The following is a 15,560-nucleotide window of genomic DNA, read 5'->3' as shown; positions in this document are numbered from 1 at the left end:
CTGCCATTTTAGGTGGAAATATTCATTAATTGAATGAAATTGGGGCCGCATGGTATCAATAAAATACTGCAGACTTTAATGATTAAAGCTTTAAAAAAAACAGAAAAAAAGAAATCCTCTTCCTCCAACTCTACAGCAATTTTAATTATGTTTCTAGAAGTGAGTAAAAATAATATGTTGGTAAAATGTTAGTTTTTTTACAGTTGCACCTTTTCGTGGAATTTGACTGACTTTAAATAAAGGTATAAAGTGTAATTGTTGTTTAACTACTAAAAATCCCTGTCCTCCTCCCATCTCCCTAAGAGACTCTGCCATATTTGATTTAGAAATCAATGAGCAATACTTGCCCTGACTTTTAAAACTATAATCAAACAATCCTGAGGATAGTGCTGTGTTGGGCTGATTGCACTGTTTTAATCTCAATCTGGACACTGTGGTTTTGGTTTGCAGCAATTCTTCTCCCCAGACCACTGGGGCTGAAGCAGCAAGACCCCTGCACTAGTGGACTTTTCAGACCACACATTGGAAAGGCAAAAAAGTAACAACCAGAGTAAAATAAAACATTCTGGGAAAATAAGCTCTTGGGGAAATATGTATACACATAGTCAAAACACACCTCAAGTGTCTATAAGATGCTTACTTGTGTCCCGAGCGTTCTTTGATCTCCTTCCAACGTTTAAGGAGTTTCTGATGAAGGTCTACATCAGCATCCCAGATATCCTCCTGTAACGCCAGCCCATGGGGCTTAGATTCAGCTGTGAAACAGGAAAAGAAACAGATTTGAATTTAGAAATTGGGCTACAGTTAAACAAAGTTAACATTTGCAGGGGAAAGAGGAAACAAAATACAATGTCTGTAAAATCCAGGATAAACCCAACAGCTTAAGAAAGGTCTGACAGGACAGAGGCAGTAAATTCAAGCTGGACTTTTATTCAAAGTTATATTCAGTCATCAATGATCTGCCACCTCAGAGGGGGTCAAGCATATTGCACAAAGGTCTGCAGCTTTGCCATAAATCACTAACAGTAATTCCTACAAGCAAGAAAAAGAAACTGAGCCTTTTTAAAATCACCGAACAGCATGGATGATGCCAACATGACCCCTCTTCCCCATGGAGACAGAAATCTGATCTGGGAACACCAAACTTACATTTAAGCACAAATGGCAGGCCCACATAACACTGATCACCACACTGCAAGCTGGCGTCAAAATAAACATTTGCCACCTGGAAAACATGGAAAAATAAAAATAAGTTTATGTCCACAACAAAAAATAAATAAATGTATTTCTAATCCTGAAGAGGATTATGTACCTTTGATTTTCGTCTGGGCTCCAACTCATCTTTGTTGTTGCGAAGTCGCTTGTAATAAAACCTAATGTCCTCTGTCAGCGAGCGGATCTGCTGCAGTCGGACTTTTTGCGTGAAGGAGCTCTGGATGTTGAAGCTTTGGTGAACAACTTTTCCCTGAGGAGACAATAGAAGACATATTACAGAAGACATGAGATCAATAACACCTCATAACCCGTCCCGTGTGTCCCCAGAGTCCAACTGATGTGAAATCTTTTTTCTGAGTGTTACTTACTGGAAATGAAGGAGGCAAAATGATGTGCTTGGGTGAACTGTTTAATGTCCCCACTGCGATGAGGGCTTTCACTGGGATGGTTAATATCTGAAGGCACCAAAAAAGACAAAGTTAGCATGAAGGATGATGTAAGCTGGCATTTTCTCCCTACAAACAAGAACCAACCTCATAATCTGTTGTGATGTGAATGGCCCCATCATACACGCCCTCGAGTGCCTTGGCCACTAGTGTCACTCTGAAAGCTGCATAGTAGCCAGATGCTAGTATCACCTGGAGAGAGAAGAAGGTATGCTTTGTCTTTTTTTGTTTAATGCAGCAAACATCGATTTGCTTTGGTTGTGCAGAATAAGCAACGTAAGGCTGTAAAGGGAGCAGCTAAATCTAATGTTCTTATTTATCAGCCATGTGACCTTGGTTCGTTCTGTAGTCTGAGCAATTTTCAGGTATTAGATATCATCTTAGTCAGTGCTTTGAACGGTAAGACTTTGGTACACTGATGTTCGGTAGTCTTCCCTCTTATGAGTTACAACAGAGAGAGACTTCGTGAAATTATTTTTGATGGTAATGAGCTGTCAACCCAGCTAAAGCAGTAAACCTTTGCAATGGGTTTTTAGAGGTGCAATATTTTATTTTGACAACTTTTAATTTAATAGTTCTTTTTTTTAAACATCTCCTCTCCCTCACTGGCAACTGAGCACAAAAACAAAAGTTGACATTGAAAACACAGAGCTGCAGCAGCCACCAGCATAAACCTACAATTATTAAGTTCAAATTATTAACAGGAAACAATCTCCTTTGAGTTGTATCAAATTCATGTATCGTAAAAAATGGGTTCATACTGTGTCTTTGTTTTCATACCCCTTGAAACATTTCACATTGTGTCATTAACGGCAATGTATTTAATAGGTACAGCTCGAAAAATGAGAATAACACGAAAAAGGGTTTTAGTGAAAAGTTGCAAGCCATATTTCTTGTAGTTTTGATGATTACGGCTTACAGCAACCCAACCCAAAATTTGGTGTCAGCAACAGGGATAACTGCAACCTTGAGAGGATTGTGAAGCATTGACCATGTTGCTTTTAGTCCAGTAACCTGCGCTTCCATTAAACCCGAGCAGAACCACAGGCTGATTGCCTCCATGCCACGCCGCATTGATGCAGCAATTCATGCAAAAGGAGCCCAAACCAAGCATTGAGTGCATAGAAAGGAAAATACTTTCAGAAGCCTTACATTTCTATTTAAAAGGTCATTTATGATTGATCTTATGTAATATTCCATTTTTCTGAAACATTGAAATTACAAGAAATAAAGACTTCAAATATTACACTCTGTGTAATGAATCATAAAGTTATGTATATAACTACTGTATGGGATATTACGCTCTGCGTGTCCTGGCTGAAGCCACCTCTAATCACGCCTCCTAGGCAAATGATGTGATGACGACAAGTGACAGGCCCCGCCTGTACTATATACCTGTCCGTCCACATCATCATTACTCAGTTCGATAGCCGTTATTCACCGAGCCCAGCTGAGCAGCCATGTGTTGTACTTTGATACTCTCTTTCAGGGGACAGTAGTTATATACATAACTTTACGTTCCCTTTCAGTCGATTCACTCAGTACAACACGTGAGTATGGGACATATATAAACGCCCTGCAGAGCAGCCATCAAACCTGGATCATACACTGCATACTAGTGCAGCACTTCACACCCAGCAGAAAGAACAGAGTGAGCCACAGAAGGGGTTGTCACATCCAAACGATAAAACTTTACAAATGTGTGCGGCGAAGACCAGCTGGCTGCAGCACAAATGTCACTCATGAGCACCCCTCTAAATAGGGCCCAGGAGGTCGCTATGCCCCTGGTGGAGTGAGCCCTCACACCGCGTGGCATTGGGAGACCCCTGTTGCTGTAAGCTAGAGAAATAGCCTCCACAATCCAGTGGGAGAGTCTTTGTCTGGACAGAGCTTTCCCCCTTGCTGGGTTAGCAATACACACAAACAGTTGATCACACAACCTCACAGACTGAGTACGGTCAATGTAAATGCGCAGTGCACGTAAAGGGCACAGGAAGTGTAACTTCCTTTGTTCCTCAGATGCAAAAGGAGGTGGACAAAAACTGGAAAGCTCCATAGTCATGGAGCTGTAGTCCAAAGGTATAACCTTAGGAAGATAAGCTGCATTGGGTCGCAAGGTGACCTTGGAACCATCAGGTGAAAAGTGTATGCAGGTAGGATTTACAGACAAAGCATGGAGGTCTCCAACCCGCTTTGCAGTTGTCAGAGCAAGAAGCAGAGTAACCTTATATGAAAGGAACTTCACATCTACTGACTCCAAAGGTTCAAATGGAGGGTCACAAAGAGCTTCTAGTACCAATGTGAGATCCCAGGAAGGAAAACTGGGTTTAATCACAGGTCTGAGTCTACAAACCCCCTTTAAGAAGCATACAGCCAGAGGATGAGCACCTGGTGTGACTCCATTAAAACCAATATGGCAGGCAGAAATGGCAGCCAAGTAGACCTTAATTGTGGAAAAGGAAAGACCTTTATCCAGCAGATCCTGTAAAAACGTTAAAACTTCCACCACTGAGCACTGAAATGGAACAATGCGCTTGTCCTCACACCACTGCTCAAAAGCTCTCCATTTATAAGCATATAAGCCTCTAGTGGAGGATGCTCTTGCATTCTGGATTGTTGCCACCACATCAAGAGTGAGGCCTTTGGCTAATAAGCTCGACCTCTCAGCAGGTAAGCATGCAGCTTCCACAACTCTGGGTGTGGATGAAATATCTCCCCCCCTGCCTGAGTGAGGAGATCCTGGCAAACGGGGAGTTGCCACGGCTCTGAACCGCTAAGAGCTCCAGGTAGTTTATGTGGAGTTTGGATTGTACTGGTGTCCAAACCCCCCTCACCGCCACGCCATCGCACAACGCCCCCCCCCCGGGCGATTGATTCGCCCGGGCTGATAGCACTCAGAAGCTGCTTGAGTGTTAACATCTTGAACTTGTATGTTCGGAGGTATTTGTTCAGAACTCTCAAGTCCAGGATTGGACGAAGCCCGCCTCCTTTTTTCGGAACAACAAAATAACGGCTGTACCAACCTCTGTTCATATCCGACTCGAGAACCGCACGGATAGCTCCTTTTGCCAACAGTGTATTTATTTCCTCTCTCAGAACCTCTGCTGCTTGGGCCATTACTGCCGTGTTTACCACGCCAACAAAGTGGGGTGGTCTCCGGCGAAACTGTAAACGGTAACCCATAGCAACGGTCCTCCCCACCCAAGGTTGGAGTGCGCACGCGCGCCACATATGGAGACGTGAAGCCAGGCGACTGGCCTGCGGCACTTTTGGTGGAACGGTGCTGCCCTCTCCCGACGTGCGAGAGAGGTGCAGCCTCATTTGGCTGTTGCCTGCAGTCCTTTGATTTAGACTTTTTTTCATAGAAAAAACTGTCCTTATTGAAACATTTGGAGCATCCATACAAACATTTGGAACAACTGCAGTGCTCAGAAACACATTCAACGCACCCAAACTGGGGGCTTTTAGTGCAAATATATTTGTTGGGAAATTGTGCTTGGGAGACTGTGTGGGGGAAACGCAGCGCCTCTTGGGACTGGGATCCCGAACAACACCAGCAAAACCTCTTTTGGATGGCAGCCGCCGAAAACTGGTAAACATGTCTCCCTGCTCCCGAAACTCCTGAATCCCAAGTCCCACAGCTAGGAGGACTGCGTCTTCTTCTTCTGGGACGTCGAGTCCCTCTGGAGCCCCGGAGGAGGATCCCTGCTCCAGGCCGTCTTTCGGGGAGCTTGGCCGTGGTTCTGTGGCTGTGCCGTCTGAGGGCTCAAGCTCACGGGCCGCGTCATCCTCTTCGGTGGGGTGGCGGTACAGCTGGTTTGCGATTGCCCGAGCTGGATTTGGGTCTCACATCTCGCCTGGGGATGATACTGCGCAGTGGTTCGGTCTGCTTTTTCTTCAGCTCGAATTTCGCCTGTATGGCGTCGAGAGATTGCTCAAACAGCCCGTCGGCTACCACCGGTTCATCCAGGTAGACGGCTCTATCCCTATCCGGGATGTCAGAGAGCGTCAGCCACAGGTGCCTTTGCGCAACCACCGTTGATGCCATCCCTCTGCCCAGTGATAGCGCTGCACAGCGGGATACACGGAGGATGTAGTCAGCGGTGATTCTCACCTCATTCAAGAGTGGCATCACAGGGCTCTCCGGCGGTGTTGCGGCTCCAAGCTCAGCCGAGCGCATAGCTTGGTATGTTTGCAGCATGGTAATGGAGCTCAGGGCACGAGCAGTGGTCGCTTGAGCCTTGTAGATTTTCTCCAATTGAGCAGCGGAGAACCTACAGTGCTTAGACGGAAACGATGTTGGACCACCTACACCATGATTTTGGGACGGGGCCAGATATGCTGCCAAAGACGGTTCCATAGGCGGACGATTCACCAGTCCGGCATTTTCGGCGTCTTCCAGGTCCAGATACTGTCCATAACCCGGTACCGTGACGTGGGTAGACAGTGGTTTGTTCCATGAAGACGTCAACTCAGAGACAAAGTCTGGGAACATGGGCAGATGGTGCTTGACTGCGGCCAGCTCCGAGGGGAGATAAAACCCCGCGAATCGCGATGGCTTCTCCGCAGGAGGTGGGGAGGGCCATTCCACGTCCAGGGTGTCAGCTGCACGGCGGCAAAGAGAGAAAAAAGACGTGTCGCCCGGGTCTGCTGGCGCAGCAGCGGCAGCCTGACTCGGCAGAGACTCGTCCTCATCATCGGATAGACCATGAACATCCAAACCGATGTCCAGTACGTCTTCTTCTCCTTGAAGGGGTTCTAGCTGAAGCTGAGACCGAGCACCTCCATTATCGGCTAACCCATCAACATACTCCATATGGTCTGCCCAGCTGGAACTTCGACCGAAAAGCCGTCCTCGTCCGAATCGGACAAAACTGGGTTTCCCGCCTCGGAGAGCAGTGGGTCTCGCCGTGAGACAGCAGCCTCTCCCAGCACCGTCTCGAGGAATTGAACCCGCCTCTCCAGGGTCGAACGACGAAGCTGGTGACAGAACACACATCCTTCGGGCTCCGCCAACACTTTGCGAGCGTGAACGATCCCGAGACAGACGGGACAAGCCTCATGCTGGTCCTTCTCATGAAGCGAGAAGCCGCACCCCTGACAGGGACGAATAGAAGACTTCTGCTTTAGCTTTGTGCTCATCCTGAACCACAAAGCCAGACCGAACTGCTTGAAATTAGCGCTTCGCGGGCAGACACGCTCACCAGCAGGCAGCAGTGACTATCTCCAACAAAGCAGTTGAACTAGTTCCAGGTAGCCTTTAGAAAGAGACACAGAGCTAACCAGCAGCAGCTAGCTAGCCTGACTCAAAGAGGTGTTCTTAGCGAGGTGAAGAGCGTAAGAACCGAGTAATGACGACGATGACGGACAGGTATATAGTGCAGGTGGGGCCTGTCACCTGTCGACATCATTTGCCTAGGAGGCGTGATTAGAGGTGGCTTCAGCCAGGACACGCAGAGCGTGATATCCCATACTCATGTGTTGTGCTGAGTGAATCGGCTGAAAGGCAACTACAGAATAATATATTGCCTATCTGATATTGTTCTGCTTCTCTGACTCATATCCCAGCAGTGGATCAATAATATCTTCAAATAAACAGAACAGGTCAACCTGAACTGGTTCCCAAAGAAAAACACAAAATGTGACATTGATTAAACTAAAAATATAAAGACATGAAAAGCTTATAAACGCTTCCAGAAAGAAAATAGGACTTCTGTTAAGTCTCGTGCAACACTCATGGTATGTGCCACAATGGGGAACTTACTGTTTTGTGATGTGAGGCTGAAGTGCTTTGCAGCTCCAGCAGGCGACTCAGGGCTTCTGTTGCGTTCCCTTTCTCCGTCTTCAGCAGCTCCATGGAGAGACTGTCTCCGGTTACCAGCCAGGACTTGATCTCCAGCTGGAGGACAGAAATCCCAAGACTGTATCATTTTTTCATGTTGGGCGAGAGATCTAGTTGTTCTTTCGTAAAACAATGTCTGTACTTTATGTTGCTCACAACTTATCAACAAGAACTGCAAAACTGAGAATGTTTGCACAAAAGCTTATGTTGCAACATGATTACACTGAGCTAAGAATACTGAAAAGCACAAGCAAGCATACCTAAAATCTCATGTAGACATCTCTTACACAACAGTACATTGGGCAACAAACTTGAACACAAAACTGAAACTTGTGCTGAAGAGATGCCACTGCATTATCTGCTGCTGGAAAAAAACACTTGCAAAATGTCATAATCATTACATCATCAGCTCAAGTGACTTCTCACCTCGATAGGGTTGCTGTTGACCGCCAAAAATATGATGCTGCTGGTGTCCGTTGCGCTGCGGACACCAAAGTCCAGAACGTTCTCCTTCAGGCTGGGGGGCAGGACCAGTGGCTGTTCCCAACAGACAACAAAATTCAGTATACTTCAATGTATCTAATTGGATTTTGGCAGTTTCCCAAATTGTTTCCAAATAAAAATGTGAAAAGTGTGAGGTGCATATGTATTCAGCCCCCTAAGTCAACAATGTTAAGAAATAGTTTTCACTACAATTACAGCTGCAAGTCTTTACAGTATGAATCCATCAGTTTTGCACATCTAGATGCTGACATTTTTGCCTGTTCTTTGCTCAATAGCTTAAGCTCAGTGGAGAGCATCTGTGAACATCCGTTCTGCCACAGATTCTCAATTATTCTTAGATAAATGGTAAATTGACTGAACTTATACAGGTCCTTCTCAAAATATTAGCATATTGTGATAAAGTTCATTATTTTCCATAATGTCATGATGAAAATTCAACATTCATATATTTTAGATTCATTGCACACTAACTGAAATATTTCAGGTCTTTTATTGTCTTAATATGGATGATTTTGGCATACAGCTCATGAAAACCCAAAATTCCTATCTCACAAAATTAGCATATTTCATCCGACCAATAAAATAAAAGTGTTTTTAATACAAAAAACGTCAACCTTCAAATAATCATGTACAGTTATGCACTCAATACTTGGTCGGGAATCCTTTTGCAGAAATGACTGCTTCAATGCGGCGTGGCATGGAGGCAATCAGCCTGTGGCACTGCTGAGGTCTTATGGAGGCCCAGGATGCTTCGATAGCGGCCTTTAGCTCATCCAGAGTGTTGGGTCTTGAGTCTCTCAACGTTCTCTTCACAATATCCCACAGATTCTCTATGGGGTTCAGGTCAGGAGAGTTGGCAGGCCAATTGAGCACAGTGATACCATGGTCAGTAAACCATTTACCAGTGGTTTTGGCACTGTGAGCAGGTGCCAGGTCGTGCTGAAAAATGAAATCTTCATCTCCATAAAGATTTTCAGCAGATGGAAGCATGAAGTGCTCCAAAATCTCCTGATAGCTAGCTGCATTGACCCTGCCCTTGATAAAACACAGTGGACCAACACCAGCAGCTGACACGGCACCCCAGACCATCACTGACTGTGGGTACTTGAAACTGGACTTCTGGCATTTTGGCATTTCCTTCTCCCCAGTCTTCCTCCAGACTCTGGCACCTTGATTTCCGAATGACATGCAGAATTTGCTTTCATCCGAAAAAAGTACTTTGGACCACTGAGCAACAGTCCAGTGCTGCTTCTCTGTAGCCCAGGTCAGGCGCTTCTGCCGCTGTTTCTGGTTCAAAAGTGGCTTGACCTGGGGAATGCGGCACCTGTAGCCCATTTCCTGCACACGCCTGTGCACGGTGGCTCTGGATGTTTCTACTCCAGACTCAGTCCACTGCTTCCGCAGGTCCCCCAAGGTCTGGAATCGGCCCTTCTCCACAATCTTCCTCAGGGTCCGGTCACCTCTTCTCGTTGTGCAGCGTTTTCTGCCACACTTTTTCCTTCCCACAGACTTCCCACTGAGGTGCCTTGATACAGCACTCTGGGAACAGCCTATTCGTTCAGAAATTTCTTTCTGTGTCTTACACTCTTGCTTGAGGGTGTCAATAGTGGCCTTCTGGACAGCAGTCAGGTCGGCAGTCTTACCCATGATTGGGGTTTTGAGTGATGAACCAGGCTGGGAGTTTTAAAGGCCTCAGGAATCTTTTGTAGGTGTTTAGAGTTAACTCGTTGATTCAGATGATTAGGTTCATAGCTCGTTTAGAGACCCTTTTAATGATATGCTAATTTTGTGAGATAGGAATTTTGGGTTTTCATGAGCTGTATGCCAAAATCATCCATATTAAGACAATAAAAGACCTGAAATATTTCAGTTAGTGTGCAATGAATCTAAAATATATGAATATTACATTTTCATTACAAAATAATGAACTTTATCACAATATGCTAATATTTTGAGAAGGACCTGTATAGCGCTTTTCCAGTCATACAGACCACTCAAAGCGCTTTACACTAGAGCCACATTCACCCAATCGCACTCACTAACGCTCACACATTCATACACTGATACGCAGATCAGTAGGCAACTTAAGGTTAAGGGCCTTGCCCAGGGGCACATTGACATATGGCAGAAGGAAGCTGGAATCGAACCCACAACCTTCTGATTGCAAGACGACTACTCTTCCTACTGAGCCACAGTCGCCTGGACTTTGACAGGGCCATTCAAACACATGAATATGTTTTGATCAAAGCCATTCTACTGTAGCTCCAGCTGTATGCTCAGGGTCGTTGTCCTGCTGAAGTGTAACCCTCTGCCCCCGGCCTCAACTCTTGTGCAGACAGGTTTTCTTCCAGAAATAACCTGTATACATCCATCCTACCATGAACTGACCAGTTTTCCACTAGTTTCAAAAACAATGTATCCTTTTCCTTCCACTTCACAATTATACACTTACTATGTATTGATCTTTCACAAAAATCTGAAGAAATGACACTCAATCTGTGGTTGTAACATGAAAAAAAGGGGAAGTTCAGTAGGTATAAATACTTTAGAAAGGTACTGCATGCACCAGAGGTAGGCTTAAAGTTTTTTGTTCCATTTCCTCTGAAATTTCCATAACTGTTCCTTCAATATAACAGACATCCTCCAGTCAGACCTATTTCATTTGACTGGATCAAAAGCAGAAACTTGCTATTTTTACAGCAACAGCAGCACAGCAAGATTAGGTTACTTGATTTAGTAAATGTAGGAACTCTGCTATTCTCAGTTCCTACACCATTTGCCTACCGCTAAGAATCCGGTGTAAGCCCGGACAGGCAGGTGAAACTTGGATGCATTTGTGATTAGCAAGATATTGCTGTCTATGTGAATGGACGGTCTGACTGCCCGGAAGAGGAGGGAGAAGATGTAACGGGACTCATGTGCAGGGATGAGGATGGGCGTGCTGAAGTTCTGCACCTACAACAAAGAAAACAGAAATGATGACAGTTTGTTCCTCAGCTATGGGTAAACCCAGTTTTGTTGGCACTCACTTTAAACATCGTTTTGGCCTCTTCAGGCAGGGACACATTGTGTATCCGGATTGCAAAGCTGAAGGCGTTTGTGAGGAAAATTGGTCTGTCCACCGGGTCCACGGGGCTGTCCCTGATGTGGAACAGCGTGGCTGTGTGGTCAAAGCCCAGGTAGCTGCCGGAAGACAAACAGAAAAAAGTGAAGTAATAGCTACTAAAAAAGAAACTATTTCACTGTGGTTCTTAAAAAGATGTAGCTCACCCTTCTAAAACCTCTGCCTGGTATGGGATTTCAAGCTTGGAATAACTCTTCTCCTTTGCTTTAACTGTAATTTTACCAGAGAACTGATATGGTCTTCTTGCTTTTGATGCTGCAATACAAACAAAGATAGACAGTGTGGATACGTTTGTTGTGAGAAGATATAGGTTCCTAAAAGAGGAAGAGGTTATGTAATAGTAAATTAGACAAGTCTAGATTTGCCAGAGTTTGAAGAAGATTGTCACACAAGCATCAAAGACTCTTTGTAAATGTTATTTTCGACATGGTGCATAACAAATACTGGATTTTTAAAGTAGATATGGTCAGAAAAATTAATTTGAACAAAAGGGATCCACTCCCAAACTTCTCATGAACACATTTTTGACCACTGCTGAGGAAAGTGAAATCTCATTAGACTTAATAACCATCACTGCTCCCAGCAATCTCTATAAGTGTTTACATCCCTACTGTTATCTACACGGTTTTCCCATTTCTTGTAAAGAGTGTCTTGTTCTTTTCTCATAAACAATTACAAATGCGTTTTTGTACATTTTTAAATCACCCTATTCAGTCAGTGCACATATTTAACCTGAGTGCCATTTTTAACAAATGTAGTTTTTTTTAATGTTGTAATGTTTTTTCCTTAACTGTGCTGTCTACCTTTACCTTTTGATTTTTATAGCTTTTTACATTTATAACTACCTGTATGCTTGTATTAGTCTTTTACGTAGCTGCTGACACACATGAATATCCTCACTGTGGGACAATAAAGGACATTTCGTCTATTCTATCATGCTCAATTTCCTTTTTAAAGCCAAAGTGTTGAGAGAAACTAGGGCATGCAGACAGCTTAAGACATCCTAAACCACCACAATTGGTCCTGCATTCAGTTTAATTTCCTTTCACCTCGTATCTTTTCAAAAACATGCCAATTTCTGCGTTAAAAACAAATAAAAACACCCACTTACCATCAAAACTAATACTCGCCACTTTGGTGTATCTATTCTCGCCAGCTTTCAGTGTGACTGCTTTGAAGTCCACTGTGACTGCTTCGTTTGATGGTGTTGTACGTACACTCTGAAGAGAAGAAACAAGAACCTGTCACTTATGTGTTACAGTAAGTCTTCAAGGATAAGGATTTTAGAAGCCTGATGGAAATACACACTGTGATTGGAACATCTTTTGCTCCTGAATTTAAAAGATGTAGATTCAGGAGTTTTGGACGATCTGAAACACAAGGTGGTTGGGAAAGAAAGCAGCCAATCAGAAGGATTACGTCACAATGATTGCAAAAAGCATTTTCTCGTAACTATGTACCTTGTGATCGCAGTGTACCAAAGTCAAGCATTTCTGTGGAGGAGTATATACCAGGAGCTGCAAATAGTAATTTGTTAGGGTAATGCAGAAGGTTAATGTACAAATCTGGATTAAAAAGGTTTAGAAGCTTACCTGATGTGACCTCCACCTCAACAGGGAGGATGATGAACTGGTCCTCGTTTGGAGCATTGGTTTTGATTCTGATGAATGCGGTGTGGTTGTCCACATCTCTGGAGGAGAAGCTGGCTCTCATCACTCCCTTTGTCTCAAACGGAGGGATCTCCTAAAAGGCGAAGCAGGGTACCACCATTAATGGTCCACCCTTGGAGACAAAAGTTGATAGAAACGCTGCATCCGCAAGAGGAACTCACCCAAAGCTTCCCAGTGCCTCCTTGTTGGCCCGTGGGAAGCTCTAAATGCAGATCCCCACCACTGGAATACATCTCAACAACCTGAAGCAAGCACAAAATGTTAAACTGGTCCAGTAAGTGTGTGCAGATTTACAGCGGCTTGTAAAAGTATTTGTATCTTGTTAAACCTTTTCGCATTTTCTCGTGTCACAAGAACAAAACTTTGATTTCAATATGCACTACATAGCGCATATTGAAGTAGGAGGAAAAGTATACATGCTTTTCATAATTTATTTTACAGATGAAAATCTAAATATTGAAGCATGCATTTGCATTCGGCCCCTATGAGTCAGTACTTTGTACAATCATCTTTTGCTGCAAGTACAGCTCCAAGCCTTTTGGGATATGTCTCTACAAGCTCTGCACCACTAGAGCCAAAAATGTTGCCTGTTCTTTTTTGAAAATAGCTCAAGCTCAGTCAGATTGAATGGAGGAAATCTGTAAACATCAACGTTCAAGTCTTGCCACAGGCTTTCACAGTTGGATTCATGTCTGGACTTTGACTGGGTCATTCTAACATATGAATATGTTTTGATTTAAAACACTGTTGTAGCTCTGAATGTATACGTTTCAGGTCATCCTGCTGAACTGGGCGAGGGGGGCAGTCTCAAGTCTTCTTCAGTCTCCAACAGGTTTTCTTTTGTTGCCCTGCATTTAGTTCCATTGATCAACCTTCTCTTCAAATTAGGCTAGCTTTCCTGTTCCTCATGATAAAACAGCATGTCTTAGTTACTCACCAAACAGAGCATTCTGTATGTAGCCCAAGATGTTAATAATTTTGGTCTGGTAACCAGACCACTTTCTTGCAGCTTTACTGTATCCCCCACATAGCTGGAGGCAAAGTGCAAGATGTTCTTATCGCTAGTTTTCCCCAACAATAGACTTCTATTTGCCTCTGTTCACACAAAGGCTAGAATTGTAGAGACATCACTAAAATTTCACTTCACAGATATGGACGAAGCCACTAAAAGAGCATGCCACATATGTACTGTTTTTGAACCCATAGATTGGGAGCTTATCTGTTTAGCTGTGTTTCTCTCCTAGACAAACCCACTAAAAGAGCTGCTGCCGCCATTAACTCTATACTTAATGTTTACTTCCGAGATAACTCTAGACCCGTGCTTCTGTGTTTTTTTTCTTTTGAGTCTGCTCGGTCTATTAAACGCAGAGTTGGTTTCAGCAGATGACCGCTGGAGGTTTTTTCCTGTTGGAAGGGAGTACTTCTTTTTCATGTGGATGCTCAGTGTGAGAGATTACTGTGATTTGATCATATTATATACATGGTGGTTTGTGGGTGTAAAGTGACACAATGTGAAAAAGTTCAAAGGGTGTGAATACTATTGTGGGTTACCTTATTTAAGTAAGAAAAATCTTTTAAGATTACCTGCAGTGGTTCACTGTACGGGTTGTGAATGTTTATTAGAGGCGAGAAGCTGCTGTTCACAGGGACCCGGGCCCCGACGAAGGGCCGTAGTCTGTAGGGGTTCGGGACCCCGACCCCAAAAACCTGAAGGGGAGGAGATCGAAAGGCAGAATTAGCGACGCCGGCCTTCCAGCAAGTAAAAACAAACGTTCCTGAGAGGATGGCGCTTGTTCGGTTTGTACCTGGTATGTAAACACTCCATGATGTGATGTATTAATAAATAAAGTGTTTTCTACATTCCCAACGACTCGAGCAAGAAACACTACATCAAAAGATGTGTTCCCTCCTGGTGGAATTATCTGCAGGAAGAACAGACGAATGGGAGGATATCAATTAAAGTGAAAAAAACATCTTGTACCTGCCAGACAAAATAAGCCACAACATAATGATCCCAAGCAACTCAATATTCACTATCAAAATGGGTGCTGCTATGAAAGCATTAGAGCTACACGCTAACTTTAGCGTGCAGGAAGGGACTGCAGTTTTAGCACGTGATTGTGGCTTTCTGCTGCATATTTCCCAGAAAGGATCACAACAATATGATGTTTAGGTTTGATGTGGTTAGATCCGGCGCACCAAAGTGGCAGCAAAAAATAGATCTTATGGTGACATTTTGAGTTCCGGAGTGTGCAGAAATCCTTCATGCAAATATTAAAGAAAACATGAAAAAAGTTTTAAAATTAGCTCCTGTGTTTAATACAGACTTATGGTTGCAGGGCAGCAGAGAAAAATGTAAAGAAAAAAAAAAAAAACTCGTTTTAGGAATCTATATGATCCAACTGTCCAAAACGCAATAGGAACGATTCTCATGACTAGGAACATTAGTAGAACAGCATCAAACCCTCACAATGAGAGTTTGTGAAGTATCAACCTTTTGCTTAAAATATTGCACAAGAATTTACTTTTGATCCTTTAAAGCATAACATTATAACAATAAGATAATATAAACAAGTATTAAAACAACAAACCGAGATCTACAGAGTAAAATCACACCACTTCACGAGGTAAGTGGCTCCTACAAATCCAGCCAGTAGGTTTGCTGATGTTCCTAAATAACATGGTAACAAATACAAGCTAATTTTTTATTAGTTATAAACAATAAGCAACAACAAATTAAGCAGTTCAGATCCGACAAT

The 15,560-nt window shown here is 43.6% G+C and overlaps 1 protein-coding gene across 1 annotated transcript in view; it reads right to left on the bottom strand.

Annotated features, from left to right (window-relative positions):
* tmem131 (transmembrane protein 131) overlaps positions 1 to 15,560 on the bottom strand; it is a gene marked incomplete at its 5' end in the record, with an annotated part of 41,911 nt that overhangs the window by 13,838 nt on the left and 12,513 nt on the right. The window contains 17 exons of the mRNA XM_047375804.1: positions 641 to 755; positions 1,150 to 1,225; positions 1,313 to 1,465; positions 1,584 to 1,670; positions 1,749 to 1,853; positions 7,426 to 7,560; positions 7,930 to 8,040; positions 10,792 to 10,962; positions 11,037 to 11,190; positions 11,278 to 11,386; positions 12,243 to 12,351; positions 12,440 to 12,501; positions 12,592 to 12,648; positions 12,724 to 12,874; positions 12,963 to 13,043; positions 14,386 to 14,508; positions 14,607 to 14,723. Of these exons, the coding sequence (XP_047231760.1) occupies positions 641 to 755; positions 1,150 to 1,225; positions 1,313 to 1,465; positions 1,584 to 1,670; positions 1,749 to 1,853; positions 7,426 to 7,560; positions 7,930 to 8,040; positions 10,792 to 10,962; positions 11,037 to 11,190; positions 11,278 to 11,386; positions 12,243 to 12,351; positions 12,440 to 12,501; positions 12,592 to 12,648; positions 12,724 to 12,874; positions 12,963 to 13,043; positions 14,386 to 14,508; positions 14,607 to 14,723 (1,916 nt within the window). The remainder of the gene's footprint in view (positions 1 to 640; positions 756 to 1,149; positions 1,226 to 1,312; positions 1,466 to 1,583; positions 1,671 to 1,748; positions 1,854 to 7,425; positions 7,561 to 7,929; positions 8,041 to 10,791; positions 10,963 to 11,036; positions 11,191 to 11,277; positions 11,387 to 12,242; positions 12,352 to 12,439; positions 12,502 to 12,591; positions 12,649 to 12,723; positions 12,875 to 12,962; positions 13,044 to 14,385; positions 14,509 to 14,606; positions 14,724 to 15,560) is intronic.

The sequence above is a fragment of the Girardinichthys multiradiatus genome, chromosome 9, assembly GCF_021462225.1.
Source record: "Girardinichthys multiradiatus isolate DD_20200921_A chromosome 9, DD_fGirMul_XY1, whole genome shotgun sequence".
NCBI classification, from domain to species: domain Eukaryota; kingdom Metazoa; phylum Chordata; class Actinopteri; order Cyprinodontiformes; family Goodeidae; genus Girardinichthys; species Girardinichthys multiradiatus.
Note: the sequence above shows the minus strand (reverse complement) of the source record. Positions and strands in the feature narration are given on the sequence as shown.